The sequence below is a fragment of the Anser brachyrhynchus genome (assembly GCF_964034855.1).
Source record: "Anser brachyrhynchus genome assembly, chromosome: 12".
Classification (NCBI taxonomy): Eukaryota; Metazoa; Chordata; class Aves; order Anseriformes; family Anatidae; genus Anser; species Anser brachyrhynchus.
Window position 1 is genome coordinate 3786464 of NC_137707.1, and position 16315 is coordinate 3802778.

The following is a 16315-nucleotide window of genomic DNA, read 5'->3' on the forward strand; positions in this document are numbered from 1 at the left end:
CGTATGTAGCTCAGCTGTCCCTCCTACAAGCCGACTGATTGCTGCGAGCTAGACAGGCAGACTGCTGCCGCTCGGTGCTTCGGGTTGGTCTGTCGGTATTTGGGAGTCAACACCCTGAAGGAACGGAAAGGAGGCGCGACGAGGAGCTTTAACGAATTTGGGTCGGGAAGAGTCATCAGGAACATCCGGCAGGTGGATTTCCCTGTTCTCCAGTCTAGAGTGATTGAAGAATTATTGTGCAATTAGTGACAAGATAATATAGAGCAGAAAATAGATTCAGGGTAGATGTCAAAATTAGGGAGGAGGTATTGAAGGTAGGGAAAGGGCATGCCGTGATGGCACGTGGTTTATGTACTTTTATCTCCTGGACATAATCTATTTTGGGAAAGGTTCCTCCTCACTCACAGAACGTCCCGAGTTGCTTTGGTGACACTTGCCATCTGGGAAAGATTTCAGTCAAGCCAACCAGAACAATAGAGAAGCCTCAATTAGAACTGATTTTCATTGCTCATATGATGCGTCCTGCTGACCTTTCAGGGAATCTATTAACACTGGTCACCGTGACACTTTAATTTCCCCAAACAGCAAGGAGAAATTAACAACCGAAGGGCCTCGGCTGCAGCTCTCCAGCACTGTGCAGCGAGGGTGCAGCCGGGCTGTGGCCAAACTACGGCCCCCAAACCACATCGCAACAGCATCCACAACGCGTCGCTTCATCCCTGAACTCAGTCTAACAACGTAATTTGAAGTTGTAGAAACTCACAATTATCAGGATCCTTTTACAAACCTCAGAGAGTACAGCAAAGGAACTGCACCAGGTGCAGAGCTTTGATTCGGACATCCTCCACCTTCTTTGTAAAGAACTTTTCTAGAGAATTATCTATCTCCGGAGTGCTTTGTGCTTCTGCTGCAAAACCAGGTCAACTATTGCTTTTACAGTCCAAAGAACCTCTTTGATCTGATTATTTTTGGCCACTTGAAATTACATTTTGAAACTGCTCTTACTAATGAGCCTTCTGAATTGATAAGAATGTGAAAAATTAACTCAAGTGCCTATCAGAGAAATATCCGGACAGTCAGCTGCTGCTGTGGAAGGAACAACTGTGCTGAGCCTGGAACAAGAAACACCAAGATCTCTTTGGTCCCCTTTTTGCTTCTAAACAGGAAATTGTGTGAGCACAAATTAAGGAACCAAACGGGGAGCTCGGAGATCTGAACTCTGCCCAACCCCAGGCACGGCGGGCCTGAGTCTGCGTTCCTGGTTTTAGCAGCTCAGAGGAATATGCATGGAACGGGTGGTTCATGGAGCTTAAATGCGAGGATCTGGACAGAAAATCAGCACCTTCCTCATGCAACGTAAACAAAAAGAAGGCAACAAGAGTAGAAAAGGTGTTGGTTTTAATTGTAGACCAGCGATAAGGAATAAGGAACTCAGTTCTTTTAATTTTCTGTCTCTATGGTAACTGCATAACAGGGCACTCACTACACATATTGCTCACTGCTTTTACCATCGCACGAGACATACACGTCTTCTATATGAACTCCAACATACGTTGAGTTTACTGCGTTAACACACAAAGAACGAGACGATGTGGAAGAAACGGAATTAAAATTCCCAATTTCAGATGTGAGCTTTGGAGCTCAGCAGACCCCAACAGTCTCTTTTCACTAACTGGCTTTATCGGTGGGGAAGCAGCGAGTGGGAGGAAAATATTCCCTCCGGTGCAAAAGGAGCTCTTTGTGGGCAACACGAGACATTTTTTTGGTCCGTGCTCGAGATGTGTCTACTTTCTGTCACCTATACCAACTCTGTTTCAAGCATGGAGGTAAGAAAAAGGTGTCGATTTTGCGTCTCTGAGCAACTATTTCGCCCTGACAGCACACAAAGGCAGACGCAGGGTGTGAGCACACCACCTAACAAGCTTGGAGAGAGTGGACGAGATGGCCTCAGGCCTTCCTATCTGAGCTCCCACTGCATCTTTTTGAAATTCATGCGACTTGTCTGGACTTCCACAGTGCCTAGATCTGGTCCCAAGGGAAAAATTGAACCTGCGTATACATCAGCTTCACAGCATTTCAGCTCTTTTCCTTGACACAAAGGTGGCATCTTGCATCCTCTCACTGACAGAGATAGAAGGAGAGGATGTGAGCGAAATCAAACTCCATAGAAGCAGAGCATTACAGATGGATGCACCTGTAATGCTGAAAGGAAGGAAATGGTTCAGGGTGACGAGAACCTCCTCGGCTGTGTCTAACCTTTGGTGACAAAGCATATGCCCTGGGATTTCCCTAGAATGGCCAGGAACGACTTTTCAGTCTAAACCCTGATGTTTTCTCATGTAAATGTAAGAAAACTGGCTGAGGCCATTCCAGCATGAGGAAAGCCTAACCATATAAAAATATTATTTTTATTATCTTTATCCTTTTTTTTTTTTTTCAGGATGATACTCTGATGCACATTGAGGTAAACTCTGATTCACTCCAATTCCAGTAACTACTCTCCCTACACTTTTATTCCAAGGTAGTATTATGAAGTTTAATAGTTACCGTGTGTGTGACAGGTTATCAGCTCATCAAAGATAAAAGACTGGAGAAAGACAACGTCAATGCTGTTGTTATTTAATGCATTTAATGATGATGAGTTCTGAAAAGGGCACCATGAAAGTTTCTTCCTATGCAACGCTCAACAGTGGCAGTAACACTGCGGGCTTTTAATCATGTTTTTGTTATACGCTTCAGTGTGCATTTCCCATTAACTAAGTCTCTCTTCTTCTCAGTGTTTCTTCTTTCTCAGTTCCTGTCTGAGAAACTATTGCCCATCCCAGGCTGCTTGTGTTGTTTCAAGTCTGGGCTTACACAGAGAAAGGGGTTTACACAACATTTGGACCCTGGAGAAAAACAGTCTTCTATATCTCTTTAGTGTCTCAAGACTGAAGCAAGAACCTAGCACAAAAACAAAAGCAAAATGAAGCAAAAATGATAATGCCAGGAAACAGACCGAGTTCAAGGCAGATTAATTTGCAAGGGGTTTTTCTGCTTCTCTTTCCATTGAAGTACAGAGGAAATAAAAAACAATTAACCTACTTAATTTACTCATGACCTGAAACCAGTAATAAATCATTTCAGAAGCGAATTGAAAGTGTTTGCATAACCTCTCCTTAGTTCTCATAACCATGCCTGTCCCTGGAAAACACCACGGTGGGCTCTGCTCTGGATGGGACAGACGTTCAGGCACTTGCAGGGTGGCTGTAGCAATGCAGCGCAGTCATTGTACCAAGTCCTCCCCGAAATCACAGGCGTGCTTTATTCAAGGTATTAAACTATAACTACAACGATTCTTGTATGGATTGCAAATGGTGTTAAATATATAATGTCCTTATTTCAAGGAATTAGTGACCTCAGTTGGCTCCAGCATTCGTAACTCATAACACTTTTGTTAGTAACAGAGAGAAGGAAATGTGATTTTAAAAGATTTTGGGTCAAGTTCATCTATGGCTAATGCGCCAGGGAATTATCTGTCCCATTTTGTGCATCTCAATTTGTTTGACTGTTCAAACAGTAACTGTGCCTGTATCCGAGCAAAGAACAAGACCTACACAGGCAAACATATATAAATCATGGATTTTACTGCACTAATGAAAATGCAGTGGCTTTGTGGCAGTGACACAATGCAAAATGAAATTTTTACTGTGAATGGCTGCACGTCACTTCAGGCGTTACAATGAAGGGAGTGAGAGTGGGAATGTCAGCACGGCTGGGACACTGATGAGACTGGATGTTTGTACGCTTCCTCTTGACAGTGCCTTTGTGCGATTTCCTCTTTCCAGCCCCAGACCTTGTCCTTTCACCTCCCTGCTCGTCCTCTGCTCTCTTTTGTTTTGTGGGTACTGGCACTCCGCCTTTCTACTCTCCTCCCACTGAGCCTTTTCATACTCTCCTGCTATGTCCTTTAGCTGCAGCAGCTTTTCTCTCCCTCTCCAGCCGCCCTCCCACTTCCCATCCCATCCTTCTTCAAATCTGGGGTTTTGACACCGATTTCCCTTCCGATCCCTTCCTACCCTCGTTTCTTTGTTTTGTGTACTTATCACCGAAATGTCGGTCCCACCTTGCTCTTTTCCTGTGCTTGACTGCCCGGTGAAGGGTGCCTGCCTGGATATGTGCGAGGAGCACAGGTCACATCCTGAGCCAGTGGCATGGGAAAAAAGGCAGGTAAGGTCTCAGCAGCAGCTGAAGGATGAGATTTAGTAAAATGTTTCTGATAAAAACCTAACATGGCTAACACAACAGCGTTAAGTACGTATTTCACACTCAGAGCAGACTGAAATCAAGGTGTGCAAGAAAGCCTGGTTAATTTAGCTAGTGTTTGGTTCAGCTGATGTCCCCAGGCCGATCCACCAGATCTGCTTCATCCCCTTGCAGTCTCCTCAGGCCATTGCCTCATCTGGGGATCTTCATAAAAAATCAGTTAATCTTTATGTGTGTTTTGTTCTGTGCTGAGCGCACTGGTCTGTGCTGAGTCTTCCTGGAGGACACGGAGCTCCAGGAACCTCCGGTGTGCTGCAGGTACTGCCTGACCAGCTGGAACCAGGAAGAACAAGGAGCAAATATTCAGCTGAAATTTTCATTATTGAGTATTTGGCAGAACGACGAGCACTCTCCAAAGTCAGAGATAAATGCCAAGAAGCGCTGGTGCTGCGACCACATCGCAGACTATGCACGTTTGCTAAATATCAGATTGAATCTAATACACACCCGATTTTTATCAACAAAATATTTTTAAGTAGATGCTGTAAAATACAAGTTATGTTTACTAATTCCCCTCCCACTTTACCCTACAAAGGGATTTTTAAGTTTATAAAGACACCACAACGTACCCAAGACCTGCTGCATCCCCAGTGACAGCTAACGTGGATGAAACACGGAAAGCCTTTAAGAATGCATGTAAGAGCAATTGCTCATTTAGGATCTCAGAGCCAGAACAGCATCTATTTGAAACAAGAAGATGAATTTAGGTCAGGAGAACATAATTACCCACGCTGGAGTGTGTCCAGGTTACCTGGATTACTGCTGCTAAAAAAAGCAGAATGGGACCATCAGCGAGCACAAGCGATTAGGATCTGTGTTTAGCAAAAGCTTTTAAAGATACTAATGCGAATTAAGCATCCCATTCCAACCAACTTTTGGTATGAGCTGGGCATCTGGTTCATTAAAATCTCCTGGTTATGTTGTAGCATTCAGCTGTTGCTTTCTGGTTAGTCACAGCAGTAATTTATTTTTCCCTGAGCTTTAAATGCAAAAATAATAATAATAATAAAAAATATATATAAACATAGAGGTCTTCCACATTAAAAAATAAATTTAAAAATGCTACTAAGTGTGAAACAACTGACAGCTAGACATCTCTTTTTGCTTTTTGGTTTTGGGCCCTTCTTAGTCTCAGTCCTGCAAGAAACCTCCAGACTGAACATGATTAAGGGCTCTCATTCCTACGAGGCATAAATTGGTTTCTCCAGCTCTAAACCTATTAGAAAGTCAACGAGGTCCCTCAAATCTACTGCAATATGCATCTGTAAAGCACAATATATTTCCAAATGTAGGTTAAGAGGGTAAACTGGGTAGCAGTCTTTGCACAACGGGCGCTTTGGTAGAACATCCTTGTGCACGGTTCCTCTCTGCATTCACGCCAACTCGGTCAGGCTGACCCACTTTTTTATAATCTGTCAAGAACCAACACTTCTCCTTGCCTTCTATGCGCTCAGCTTTCAAAGAAATTAAAACTGGCAGACCTGTCATTCCCAGAACAATGGTTAGTGCTAACGGACACAGAAACATGGGCATGATCAGCGTTGAATAATCCCTGACAATTTTCCTTTCTGTGCTGGCCTGTCCCTTGCAGACCTCTTTACTATGTTTGCTGACTCACAAATCCTTCCGTGCAGCAGACTTAAACGACTTTATTATAAATACACTAATAACCTGAGCTGTCACTACTGCTAGCTGCTAAGCTCCTGCTTGGGGCACTGGTAATAATGAGTTCTTATATTCCTTTATTTTCCATGAGGGAGAGCTAAACTGAATGGATTTTTTATCGGACATCTGCCCTGTAGGATTCTACAGCTACTTATTCCCACTTCCACTTTCTGGGGAAGGGACAGATTGCCTCGGTTATTTTGCTTGCGGGCAGAAAAAAGTCCCTCCTTTGTCTGTGTGAATTGCGTTATTCAGCAAGAACTGCTGCAGTTACTTATTTTGAAGGGCCGCTGTACTTAACACAAGGGCTCAGGGAACACGGATCTGCGACTCTGCAGCATGTCAGAAGCAGAGCAGCCTTCTCTTCTTGCCTTTTAATATGAGCAATATGAATAGGACACAGAGCTGCCCTGCATCCCGGCGAGAGACCACAACCAGTTCAGGAAGGAGGCTGGGACTGGAGCTGAGCACACGCAGGGAGGAGGAAGTCACGCGAAGCCCCTCGCCAGCAGAAGGTCATCCTAGCTTCCCCATTCATACTTTCATTCTGCGATGATAATCGAGAAAGCTAATTATGTATAAGCCAGGGCTCACATTGGCAGGAATCACAAAATTAGAATTGCTTCCCACCCCCTCACACTTCTCTGCTCAGCCCCAGAGTATTATCAATCTCCTAACACCCTTTCAGTTTAATTCAGTCCTCATAGTCATGGCAAACACGTGTACAAATTAGACTTTTGCTCCCTACTTTGCACATGCTCCTGGGTCTTGAACATTAAGCCTTTACAGATCATTTTGAGAAAATTGGTCAAAATTCAATAACAAATCACGCTGCCACTACAAAAGGCAGTTGCTTCAAAACCTTTGCTTTTCTTGGGAACACATTGATTTTCACGTGTTAGCATGTGAAAAAGCCCTCAAAACATGAAATACTTAAAATATTAAAGTATTAAAAATTAAAAAAAGAAATAATAATAAACTTTAAAAGTTTAAATATTCTACTTTAGCTTTATGTCCAGGAGATATATATTTGTTTGTCCATAAACTTGTGCATTTGAATTCAAAAGTAATAGGACTGATACCATAATTACTGCTAGACTGCATAGTGTGCTGTGTTGCATGACTGAGGTGGGGAAGGAGAAATCACTCGTGAACTATTTCCCTGGGAGGATTTGCATGCTGCACCTCTCATTTTGTATACACTGAGACTTGTTCGTTATCAGAACTACAATCTGAGAGACTACAGCTGCTCAAACCCAGCATGACAAAAAAAAAAAGGAAAATCTTCCCACAGTAAGCACGAAGGCACTACTGAACCGACCTCCTTATTTAACAAATGTATTCATGAAACGCCATCGTGTAAGAGTAGGATTAAATACCGTACACTCTGTTCTTTAAAGCTCAATCAGACAATAACAATATAATCCCTCATGCCACCATAATTTTCTTTTAACATCAGCAATTCCTCAGATTGTTCCTATTCGCTTTGGCCTGGCTGCTCTGCTACTTCTGTTTAAAAATAAAATAAAAAAATTGAAATCTCTCTTTCCAATATATCAAACAAGTAAGAGATAATCAAAGCCAGATATGTCTGGAAGCTCACCAAGGAACGTTTGCTAGAGAATTGAAAAAATCTTTTTGGCTGAATTTTCCCCATTTCCTGTTGCAGCTGCTGTGATCCAGGAAATCCCCCCACCCATACAGCTGGTTCCCATTTCAGCCAAAGGATGCAAGTGCCAATGTGTTCTTCCATACGTTGTGCACACCACACCCATTTGTGTAAAACCTTGGACAGACTTAGAGGGAGTTAACAAATGGGCAAAATCAGTCGAGATAAATCAGGAAATATTCGGGATCGTACCTATAAAGAAACCTCCCGTTTCTGCCAATTGATAATCTTGCGATAAATTCTAGGCAGGTAGCAGAAAGGTGAATTGTGTAACCATGGAGCCACTGATAACATCCAGTGTGACTCAGAGCAAATAAAGGAGAAGTTTTTCCTCAGAAGCAGAGAAAATATTAGCTGTGTAGGAATCTGTCCTGTCGACCAGGGACACGGACACAAAGGTCAGTGTGCTGAACAGAATCGCCTTTCATATCCTAGTCTGGATGAGGAAAATGGTTGTGAAGTGCATTCAGCGTATGGGAGATAAAACACGACGGAAGATCCCCCAGAGCTATTCTCCCAGACTGTGGGCAAGCAAAGGAATTCCCCAAATCTCCTGCTCATCACAAAGCCCATCTGACGGACAGAGCTTTGTGTAAACATGTTATTTGCATAAGGAGGATAAGGACCGAAAAATTAAAGGTCTAATTATGCCACCATAAAAAAAGATATCCACAATGGGACCAAGCAAGCAGCTAGACAGCCCAAACCATCACAGTCCAAAGAGAAGCCAAATAAATTTCAATCCATCATGCTTCCAGCCTGTGGCTAGAAGTGTACATGGAGCTAGTGAGTAGCTGCTTCTGCGATCAAGTTAGTAACCTTTGGGAGCAGGTTGTAAGGAATAGGTGAGCAATAATCTCTTAAATCACTCACACAGAGCTTATCTCCCAGGACTCTAAAAGTTTTGGCACAGAGAAAACGCACCAAAGCTTTTCTTGCTGTAGCGAGCGCCTTTCCAAGCAGAGCAATGCACGACCAGCAGTTACAGGCCTCACCCCACCAAGATATTCTGGAACTAAACTGGGTGATTTCATTGCTGATCTGAGTAACTGGGAAACAACAACCTGATATGGCCCCTGACCCCAAGAGCAGCTGCATTTGCTCAGCCTCGTGAAGCCGAGGAACAAAGGGCTCCCCGCACACAAAGGGGCCGTGATGAAGCCGCTACAGGCCCATCTGCTCAGACGTGATTTCTGTGATGGAGAAAATAGGAGAGGAAGAGAGAAAGGCCCTTAAAGTGCGAACCTTTGGGGGTTTTAGTCTGAATCCTTCACAGCGTGTGATTGGGGTTGCCATAGTAATCCTCAGCCTTTTGGAATAAAGGTAGAACCGGAGCAACATGGAAGGCGGCAGGTGCCGACCCTCTCTGGTGGCAGCGCGTGCCCAGGGCAGGCCTCCCACAGCTGCCTGGGCCCTGCGACCACCTGCAGCATCAATGAACAGGCATGCGCATCCTGTCGGGATTGCCTGGGGGGTAAAAGGATTGCTACAACTACTTAGTACGATTAAAAAAATGCCTTTTAGGCACAAATTCTTATTTTGAAGCCTCTTCTCCCAAGGCCTGCCAAGCCACCTCCTTACGGTGGAGAGGGGCAGGAAGAGAGGCTGCTCACTCAGCACAGGCAGACGGCAAAGCTGGGCCTTCAGAGCAGGTCTGGGCCTCACAGCGGCCGTGCCGGGGAGATTCAAAGAGGAACAAACCTGGGATCTAGTCCCACGCATGGTGAAATGTATGAATTTGATGTTACCTTCGGGCAGCAGGGCTGAATCCTGAACTGGGGAAAAAAACCACCACCACCAATACTTACAAAACTACCTTGCCCCCTTCAAAAAGCCAAGGTTATTTCTGCAAGGCATCCATTCGATTTTTAGGGCACACTTAGTACCTCAAAGGGGGTATTTAACTCCCAGGATATATGGAGGGTGATCCCCTAATCCTGCAGGAGGTTTTTCTGGAGTCATATACAAAAGAAAGGCTGTAGCTCCACTCTGTTATAAAGAGGAAAAGATCCCACTGCAACTCGTATTCTGCAACTTTCTAACTGAAACTTTTAGTGGGGAGAAGGAGGGCATGGGAGGCAGGTGTAAAACCACAGCCATGACACATCTCTCTCCAGGGTATTTGTGTTTTGCTCACATTTCTTGGCTCCTGGCTTCCTTGTTACTTGCATGGGAGCTGAAGCCAACACTTCTGCAAGTCTTTGTGATCACTCGAGAAGGCACCAGCAGCTCCAGCTCAGCACCAAAGAAAAGAAGCTCTATGTTAAATCAAACATAAAAAAGGTCAGCGTGCAGCTCCACAGAGGCCCACTGGGATGAAGACAGCTTGCAAGAGATCTGGAAAAGACCTACTCTTTTCAAGCAGGTTCTTTGCTAGTCTGAGACTTGGCATCTGCTGACACAGCCTTGTACGTCCCTGGGGTTAGCTGCTGTCAGAGAAGAGCTGAGGGCTGAGACAGGGCTGTAGGAGGCAGCCAGGTGTGTCCTGCAGGCATCCTAGCCTTCGGGGAACACTGCAATCCAGCTTCTTCTGGTACATAAATTACTTTGGGGTAATGGGCCAGGGCAAAGGCATTGACTTGCTTCTTCTCAGGAAGGCTTTTTGCATCTGATTCAGTGTGTTTTCAGTGGAAGTTCTCAACTCATTAATATTTAGAGAGGTTTTCCAGAGAATGTGTTTCTGAGGAACTCCTGGGAGGTTAGGGACACTGGAGTAACAGTAAGATACTATTAATATGGCTGTAGGAACCAACTAGGCATGATCTAGAACAACCTCTTGTTGTGCCAGAAGAAGCAAAGGAATAAACCAGGCTATTTTGAGAAGAAAAGAAAAAAGAACAACATTTTAAAAAATAGCAGTTTTCAACCTAACCAGTTCAGGTTCACTGACTGGTCAACCAGAGAGCTGCATAAGCTGGCACTGCTGTTAAGACAAAAACACACACTGAACTTCCTCTCTGGCCTCTGGCTAGTTACCAAATCTTTGACCGGTGAAATGATGACAGGCCATATGGAAGGTGAAATCCACAGCCTATATTCAGGCTTTGGTACTGAGTTTGTATAAAAACAACAGGATCTACCCCTGGGATACATGTTAAAGAGGCAAATTTTGATTCCAGTAAAAACTTAGTGTAAGTAGGACTGGATTTTGTCTCTCTGTTCATAAAGTACTTGGGAAGTAACATTCTCATTAAAAATGACAGAAATTATAATGATTCCAGGAAGGGGAAAAGAAATCATCTTTGTTAGCCAAAAGTTCTGCATTTACCTCACTTGAGAAGTCAGCATGGCATGGACTTTCAGGAGAAATCTCAAGGGAGTGAGGCTGGGTACTCCTCTTAACACTTAAGACAATATCATCCCTTTACACAGCAGATTTTTTTTTTCCTACAGATTCATGTGCATTTTTATTCTATTACCATTAATTTTATCCAGTTTTGACTCCAAAGCCAAATAGCCTTTGTTGCTAAACTTCCAGTGACAAGAAGTACAGCTCTTTTAACCAAGCCCCCATTAACCCTGGTACAATGGCTTTTTAATAACACCCTGAATTCAGCGGGCTTTGTGTTGCTGCATGGCCTGGATGGGCAGTTATTGCACACATTATAGTGGATACTGCATTAAACGTGTTCTGCAAAAGAAGCAAACTCTCCAGCTGCACAAATTGCTAGGTGGTGTTGGGACTGTTTGGTGCTGTGGTCATTCACTTGACTTAAAAAAAAATAAAAATAAAAAAATCCACCACTCATACAAGCCTTAACAAGAGACTCCGGTGCACGCCAGCTGTCAGGATGGGAAAAGCTCAGTAATTGGAGTGATTAAAAGCTCACAACAGCAACAGACACGCTACTGTCTTTTAATAGTGCCATGACTGCTCTGTGTAGCCTGCCAAATTACCTCTGTCATCTTTGCCTTACTGTTTTTAATTCTACAGAACAAATCCCAGCAACTTGGCACCTACATAAACTCTTCCAATTATTATTATATTTATTACAATTATTGTTATATAGCAGGAGCAATGAAGGGATCAGATAAACTCCAAGTTATACTACAGCTCTGTGCCTTAAAACCTACACTTTGACATGACATATCACTAAAGTAGTGGCAATTTTGGTACCTCATCACTAAAGTGACCATGGGAGGGCCCTCATTTAACACTGCAGACAGTGCAGGAGCAGTGGTCTGGGAAGGAAAGATTTCCACGTGCTTGGAAGAACTCAGATCTCAGACTACACCAATGAGCTTTTGCAAACGAATCAACCTCTTTGTCCCTCAAAGAGTTGCCTCAAGCCGTGAGGATGTGCAGGATACCTGAAGTTTCTCTAGGTTTTCTATAAAATACCATTTCACCTCTCTGCAGCATAAAGGAGACCCCGAGGAAAAACAAACAACGCCGTCCTCCATTTCCAAATGACGTTTCTCTACACACATTTCACGTGGGATAAAAATAGCTTTAAACCCTGGGTTAAGTAAGCTTCTTAGAATTGGAAAACCTGCTTCAAGTGGACAATGGAGGCACAACTGAGACAGCACAACAAGGCCTTACTTTCAGTGAATACTGAGATCTCCTGGTATCATTTTGTGTGCCCAAGAGGGAACTTACTGACATTGAATTGCTGACAGCAAAAAGCAGAGTAAGCATGAACAGGGAGCTGTTTGGAAAGAGGGTGTGGGTGTCTACTTCTCCTTTCCACGTTTCTCTCTCAAGATCAGACTAAGTTCCTTTTCAAGACTAAATGGAAGCTTTGCAAATAAAAATATATCCACAAGAAAAGATGAAAACCTATTCTGCATATCTCAGCAATGCATCAGGAAAGGATAGAAAACCTACAAGGTGGTCACGATCTTGGCTACAGACAACATTTGGAACATCTGAAAATATACACATGAAGTCCCTTAACTTTTTTACATTCCAGCCTGATGCACAAGATGATTTTTAGCTCTGAAAATTGTCAGGTAGGGGTTTCAGAGAGTTCCATATTTTTTTTTTTAATTTTAATTTAATTTAATTTTATTATTTTTTATTTATTTTTTTCTCCTCCTCCTCTACTTTCTCTTAAACATCTTAATCAGGAAAGATCCTTGTAACCCTGGAAAAGGACAGGTCTCTCGTGCGTACTGAGCGATGAACCATGAGCCAAGTTTGTCAGTTTGTTGTTACATGGGCACGGATTTCTGCTGCTGCCATGCAGTCTGAGAGCAGATAAACAACTCTGGCTAATTTAACAACAATAATTACTGAAAACAATTACTGAATAAACCAGAAGTAGGCAATGCAAAACTGCAGATCTTATTTGAATTTTCTGTAGAACTCTCCATGGAAGATTTTGATAGGAATCCTTTGAAGAAAAGGAAGAAATTTGTGAGTCACTTAAAAATTTCTCCCTTTAGACAAAGGACTGACTCACCCACTCTAGTGGGCACAGGTATTAGGCAGAAAACCCAACCTGTGCTTCTGTTAGTGTCTTTGGAAGGCGATTTACTCCTGGTGGCCAGGAAGCTGTCTGTGCAGCGCTTTACAAGGCCTGGAACCAGAAGTAATGCAAGTACCACACTGCGAAGGAGGGAGAATTGAAGGGGAAAAGAAAATTTCTAGTCTTCGTTTATCTCAAAATAGACAGCTATTCAGCGGGGTTGTAATCCAGGATTATGACGACTATATAAAATAGATGGAACATGCCTCTCCCCTACAAAAGTCAGCCACCAAAGCCAGCTGAAGCTTGTTACAGCACTCAGCACGATGTCACATCACCAGTACCTTTTATCTGAGCTAGCAGCAACCCAGATGCTGCATGCTGATAAAGTGATGCTGGCCTGACTGGAACCGATTGAATAACGTTGTATGAACTCTGTACCACGCAGCCATGACTACAATCACTAAAATACACCATCTTTTGGTAAGACTAAGAAGTTTAAGAGCACCAGTGTTAAGGGGGAAAAGAGAGAATTCACAATCAGGGAATGTTTTTTATGTTCAATGCAAGGACCACTGGGTGAAACCTTATGGCCTGCCATGTAGAAGGCAGCTTAGAGCATTGTAATCATCTCAGTCACTTCAAAAATCAATGTGCTGTGGCACACACAAGGAAATAGACTTAAGAAAAAGCAACACTAAATAGATTCAACATACGATGTTCAAGGTAAAGCAAATAGATGATGCAGGTTGGTTTTCCACATGAGCTATACTGATGGTCTAAGAGCAGAACCACGACTCCTCTGGATCAGACTAAACAGCACATGAAAACAGATTTGTAGTAGAAAGATTAGGCTGCACACACTTTATACCATTTTCTACCCCTCTGCTTATGGCTCATCTAATTTCTTTGGCAGTTTCTTCACAAGCATATTAACAGATCTTTCATAGAAGCTTTTAAGCATTGTTTTCCCTGCAAAATTCACCTCCAAAAACACACTGGGCTGGGTGTTTAAGGACTGTTAGGACAGTGTATGTAGGACAGCAATGAAAAGGCAGCCAAACAAAAAGGATAGTAAGTAGGAAATTCAGCACAGGAAAACATGAACTGAGCAACAAGAACTTCACAGGAAAAGTATTTGATATACCACCATTTAATATTTAAATCACCAGCTTCCCTAATGCATATCATAACAGGGCAGACGTGTGACATTTTTCCCCCACTTCACAGTTGCAGGGGGCAGTTATCAGTTTTTAAACATCTTATCCCCAAATTTGTCACATCTCTGCTCTCTTCTATAAGCATTCTACACTCAGAGAAAGCTAATTTCAAACCTTGATTTTCCCTTTTTGCATTGCAGTACATGACTAAGAACATGCCCAGGTATTAGCTAGTTCTGGAAAGTACCCAATCAAGATATCTAAATACTGTGTTACTTGGGAAACTGACAGACTGTCATTTTATATATCTGTTATTTTCAAAGCGCCCAGCCTACCAGCAAGTTAGGATTTATTTATTCCAAAAAATTTATGAATAATTTCTAAAAACAAATCCCTCTGAGAATTTTGCAATTTGTCAGCAAACCAAGCAAGTGGCAGAATTTCTCAGATAAATTAGTTTTAATGAATTATTCACCAAAGCTTGCTGTATAACGAAGCAGGGAACAATTCTGCATTGACAGACAGAACTAGGAGAATGATCTAATGGATATTTTTCATCTTTTGTTTCGATGAAGTGAAAAGGACTAGAAACATCTATTTGTGTGCCCTTCTTCACTGCCTTTAGCACTAGGACCTAAAGCAGGTTTAACACACAGTATATGATAACGTATTTACTCACATAATATTGCATCACATATTTCTCCTTTTTCTAGTAGATCAAGGAAAGGAATCCTTAAAAATTTTAATGAAAATTGCATAAAAATACCTAGAAAGTCTTTAAAAGACATTGCCAGGGACCAGTGTGCCTTCAGAGCAGCCCTTCTACCAGTCTTACCGCAGGGCTTATTCAAAGCCACTCAATCACTCTACTTGCATCCTCATCATTTCCTTTTAAGCAATAGCTGGAAATAGCCCCATCTGCTTTAAAAATCAAAGAGCAGCAGCTGGCGATCAGTCCTCTTTATAGAAGTCTGTGAGACTTAGGGATATTGTCCTGAGCAACTCAGTCAAAATTAATTATAACCTAGATGGAATTAATTAGAGGCTATCTTTATTTCATCTCCATTGTTGTGCAGACAATTGTTTAGCTATCCCTCACATGGCTGGGTAATTACAGTAAGATGAAACCACTTGAAATGAAACGTCCTGAATGGGCTTTGATTTAAATTTACGACAGGGTGGTTGTGGAGGTGGGGGGGAAAAATACTGATTGTTAAATGTATGGCAGATCTACACACAGAGAACGAGATTTGCCAGTTCCTGTTATCACTCACTTGTGGCATCCAAACAGAAAAGTTACTTCCCAACAATACACTGCAGGAGGAGTACAAACGGGTGGCTATACAGCTGGAAGAACACAGACCCATTACATTGGTTAGATAAATGACCAGGACTTCGATAAGACTCGAATGCTTCACATGGCTGAGGGCTTGGTCTGTTTGTTCTGAAATGAATCCATCAGCACAGCAAAGAAAAAAAGAATGCTCTGTGAATGTCCTATGTATAAACATATACATACGTAATGGTGTGCACGTGTGTGTAGCTGTATAACGTGTGTATTTATGTATACAGACACTCACATACATCTGCTAACTTGACAGCATATGGTTCTTTTTGTTTCTGCCAGTAGGCACTCAGGGGTTGTTTATTAGGTATTCTTGCAGCATGGTGATCAGATGTTAAAATACCTTGCAGCTGGACGTGAGGAAGGTGGAAGGTGCTGCTAACTTGCCATGCTTAGTGAGACCACGTCTTCTGGTTAGAGGAAAATCCATTCTACTCAGAAGTGGCTTTTTGTAAAGAAAACCAGAAAAAAAAAAAAAAAAAAGAAATAAGAAAAAAGGGGGAGAAGTGGGGGAGCTTTGCTGGAACTCTGTTGTAAGATTCAGAAGATTTCAGGTTCAGGAACGCTTCCCCTCGTAGCTGAAGGTCGAAGAAATCTGCAATCGGTCACGTGAGGAACCAATATTCTTATCTTGCACTGTGGAAGCGAGTTCCTCGAGGCACTCGAATACCAATCCAGATCAAATGGCTCCAACCAGCATTTCCACACCCTGCTCTGGAGGCAGGCAGGCGTGTGTCTGCGAGCGACGCCCAGCTTC

At 42.8% G+C, this 16315-nt stretch overlaps 1 protein-coding gene across 2 annotated transcripts; it reads right to left on the reverse strand.

Moving 5' to 3' along the window:
- Positions 1-225: 225 nt before the first annotated feature.
- Positions 226-15706, reverse strand: LOC308176395 (uncharacterized protein). 2 transcript variants are annotated; one of them, XM_080552042.1, is made up of 4 exons: positions 9992-10158; positions 9777-9897; positions 4875-4985; positions 226-4578 (listed from the first exon to the last, which is right to left on the reverse strand). In XM_080552042.1, exons 1-4 carry the CDS (start codon positions 10029-10031, stop codon positions 4473-4475), a joined length of 378 nt encoding a protein of 125 aa, XP_080408168.1. In that variant the 5' UTR covers positions 10032-10158; the 3' UTR covers positions 226-4472. The 2 variants fall into 2 exon arrangements, 1 of the variants encoding a protein (XP_080408168.1); XR_013938245.1 differs by lacking the exons at positions 9777-9897; positions 9992-10158 and adding an exon at positions 14980-15706.
- Between the last annotated feature and the right edge of the window lie 609 nt (positions 15707-16315).

Bases quoted from the DNA above. Each gene is read 5' to 3' on its own strand.
- LOC308176395 (XM_080552042.1), bottom strand. From the start codon at position 10,031: ATGCCAAGTCTCAGACTAGCAAAGAACCTGCTTGAAAAGA. The intron at 9,898-9,991 runs GTAGGTCTTTTC...GATTTAACATAG, and splicing joins AAAGAACCTGCTTGAAAAGA to AGCTTCTTTTCTTTGGTGCT. The intron at 4,986-9,776 runs GTGAGCAAAACA...TGTTTCAAATAG, and splicing joins GAAGCCAGGAGCCAAGAAAT to ATGCTGTTCTGGCTCTGAGA.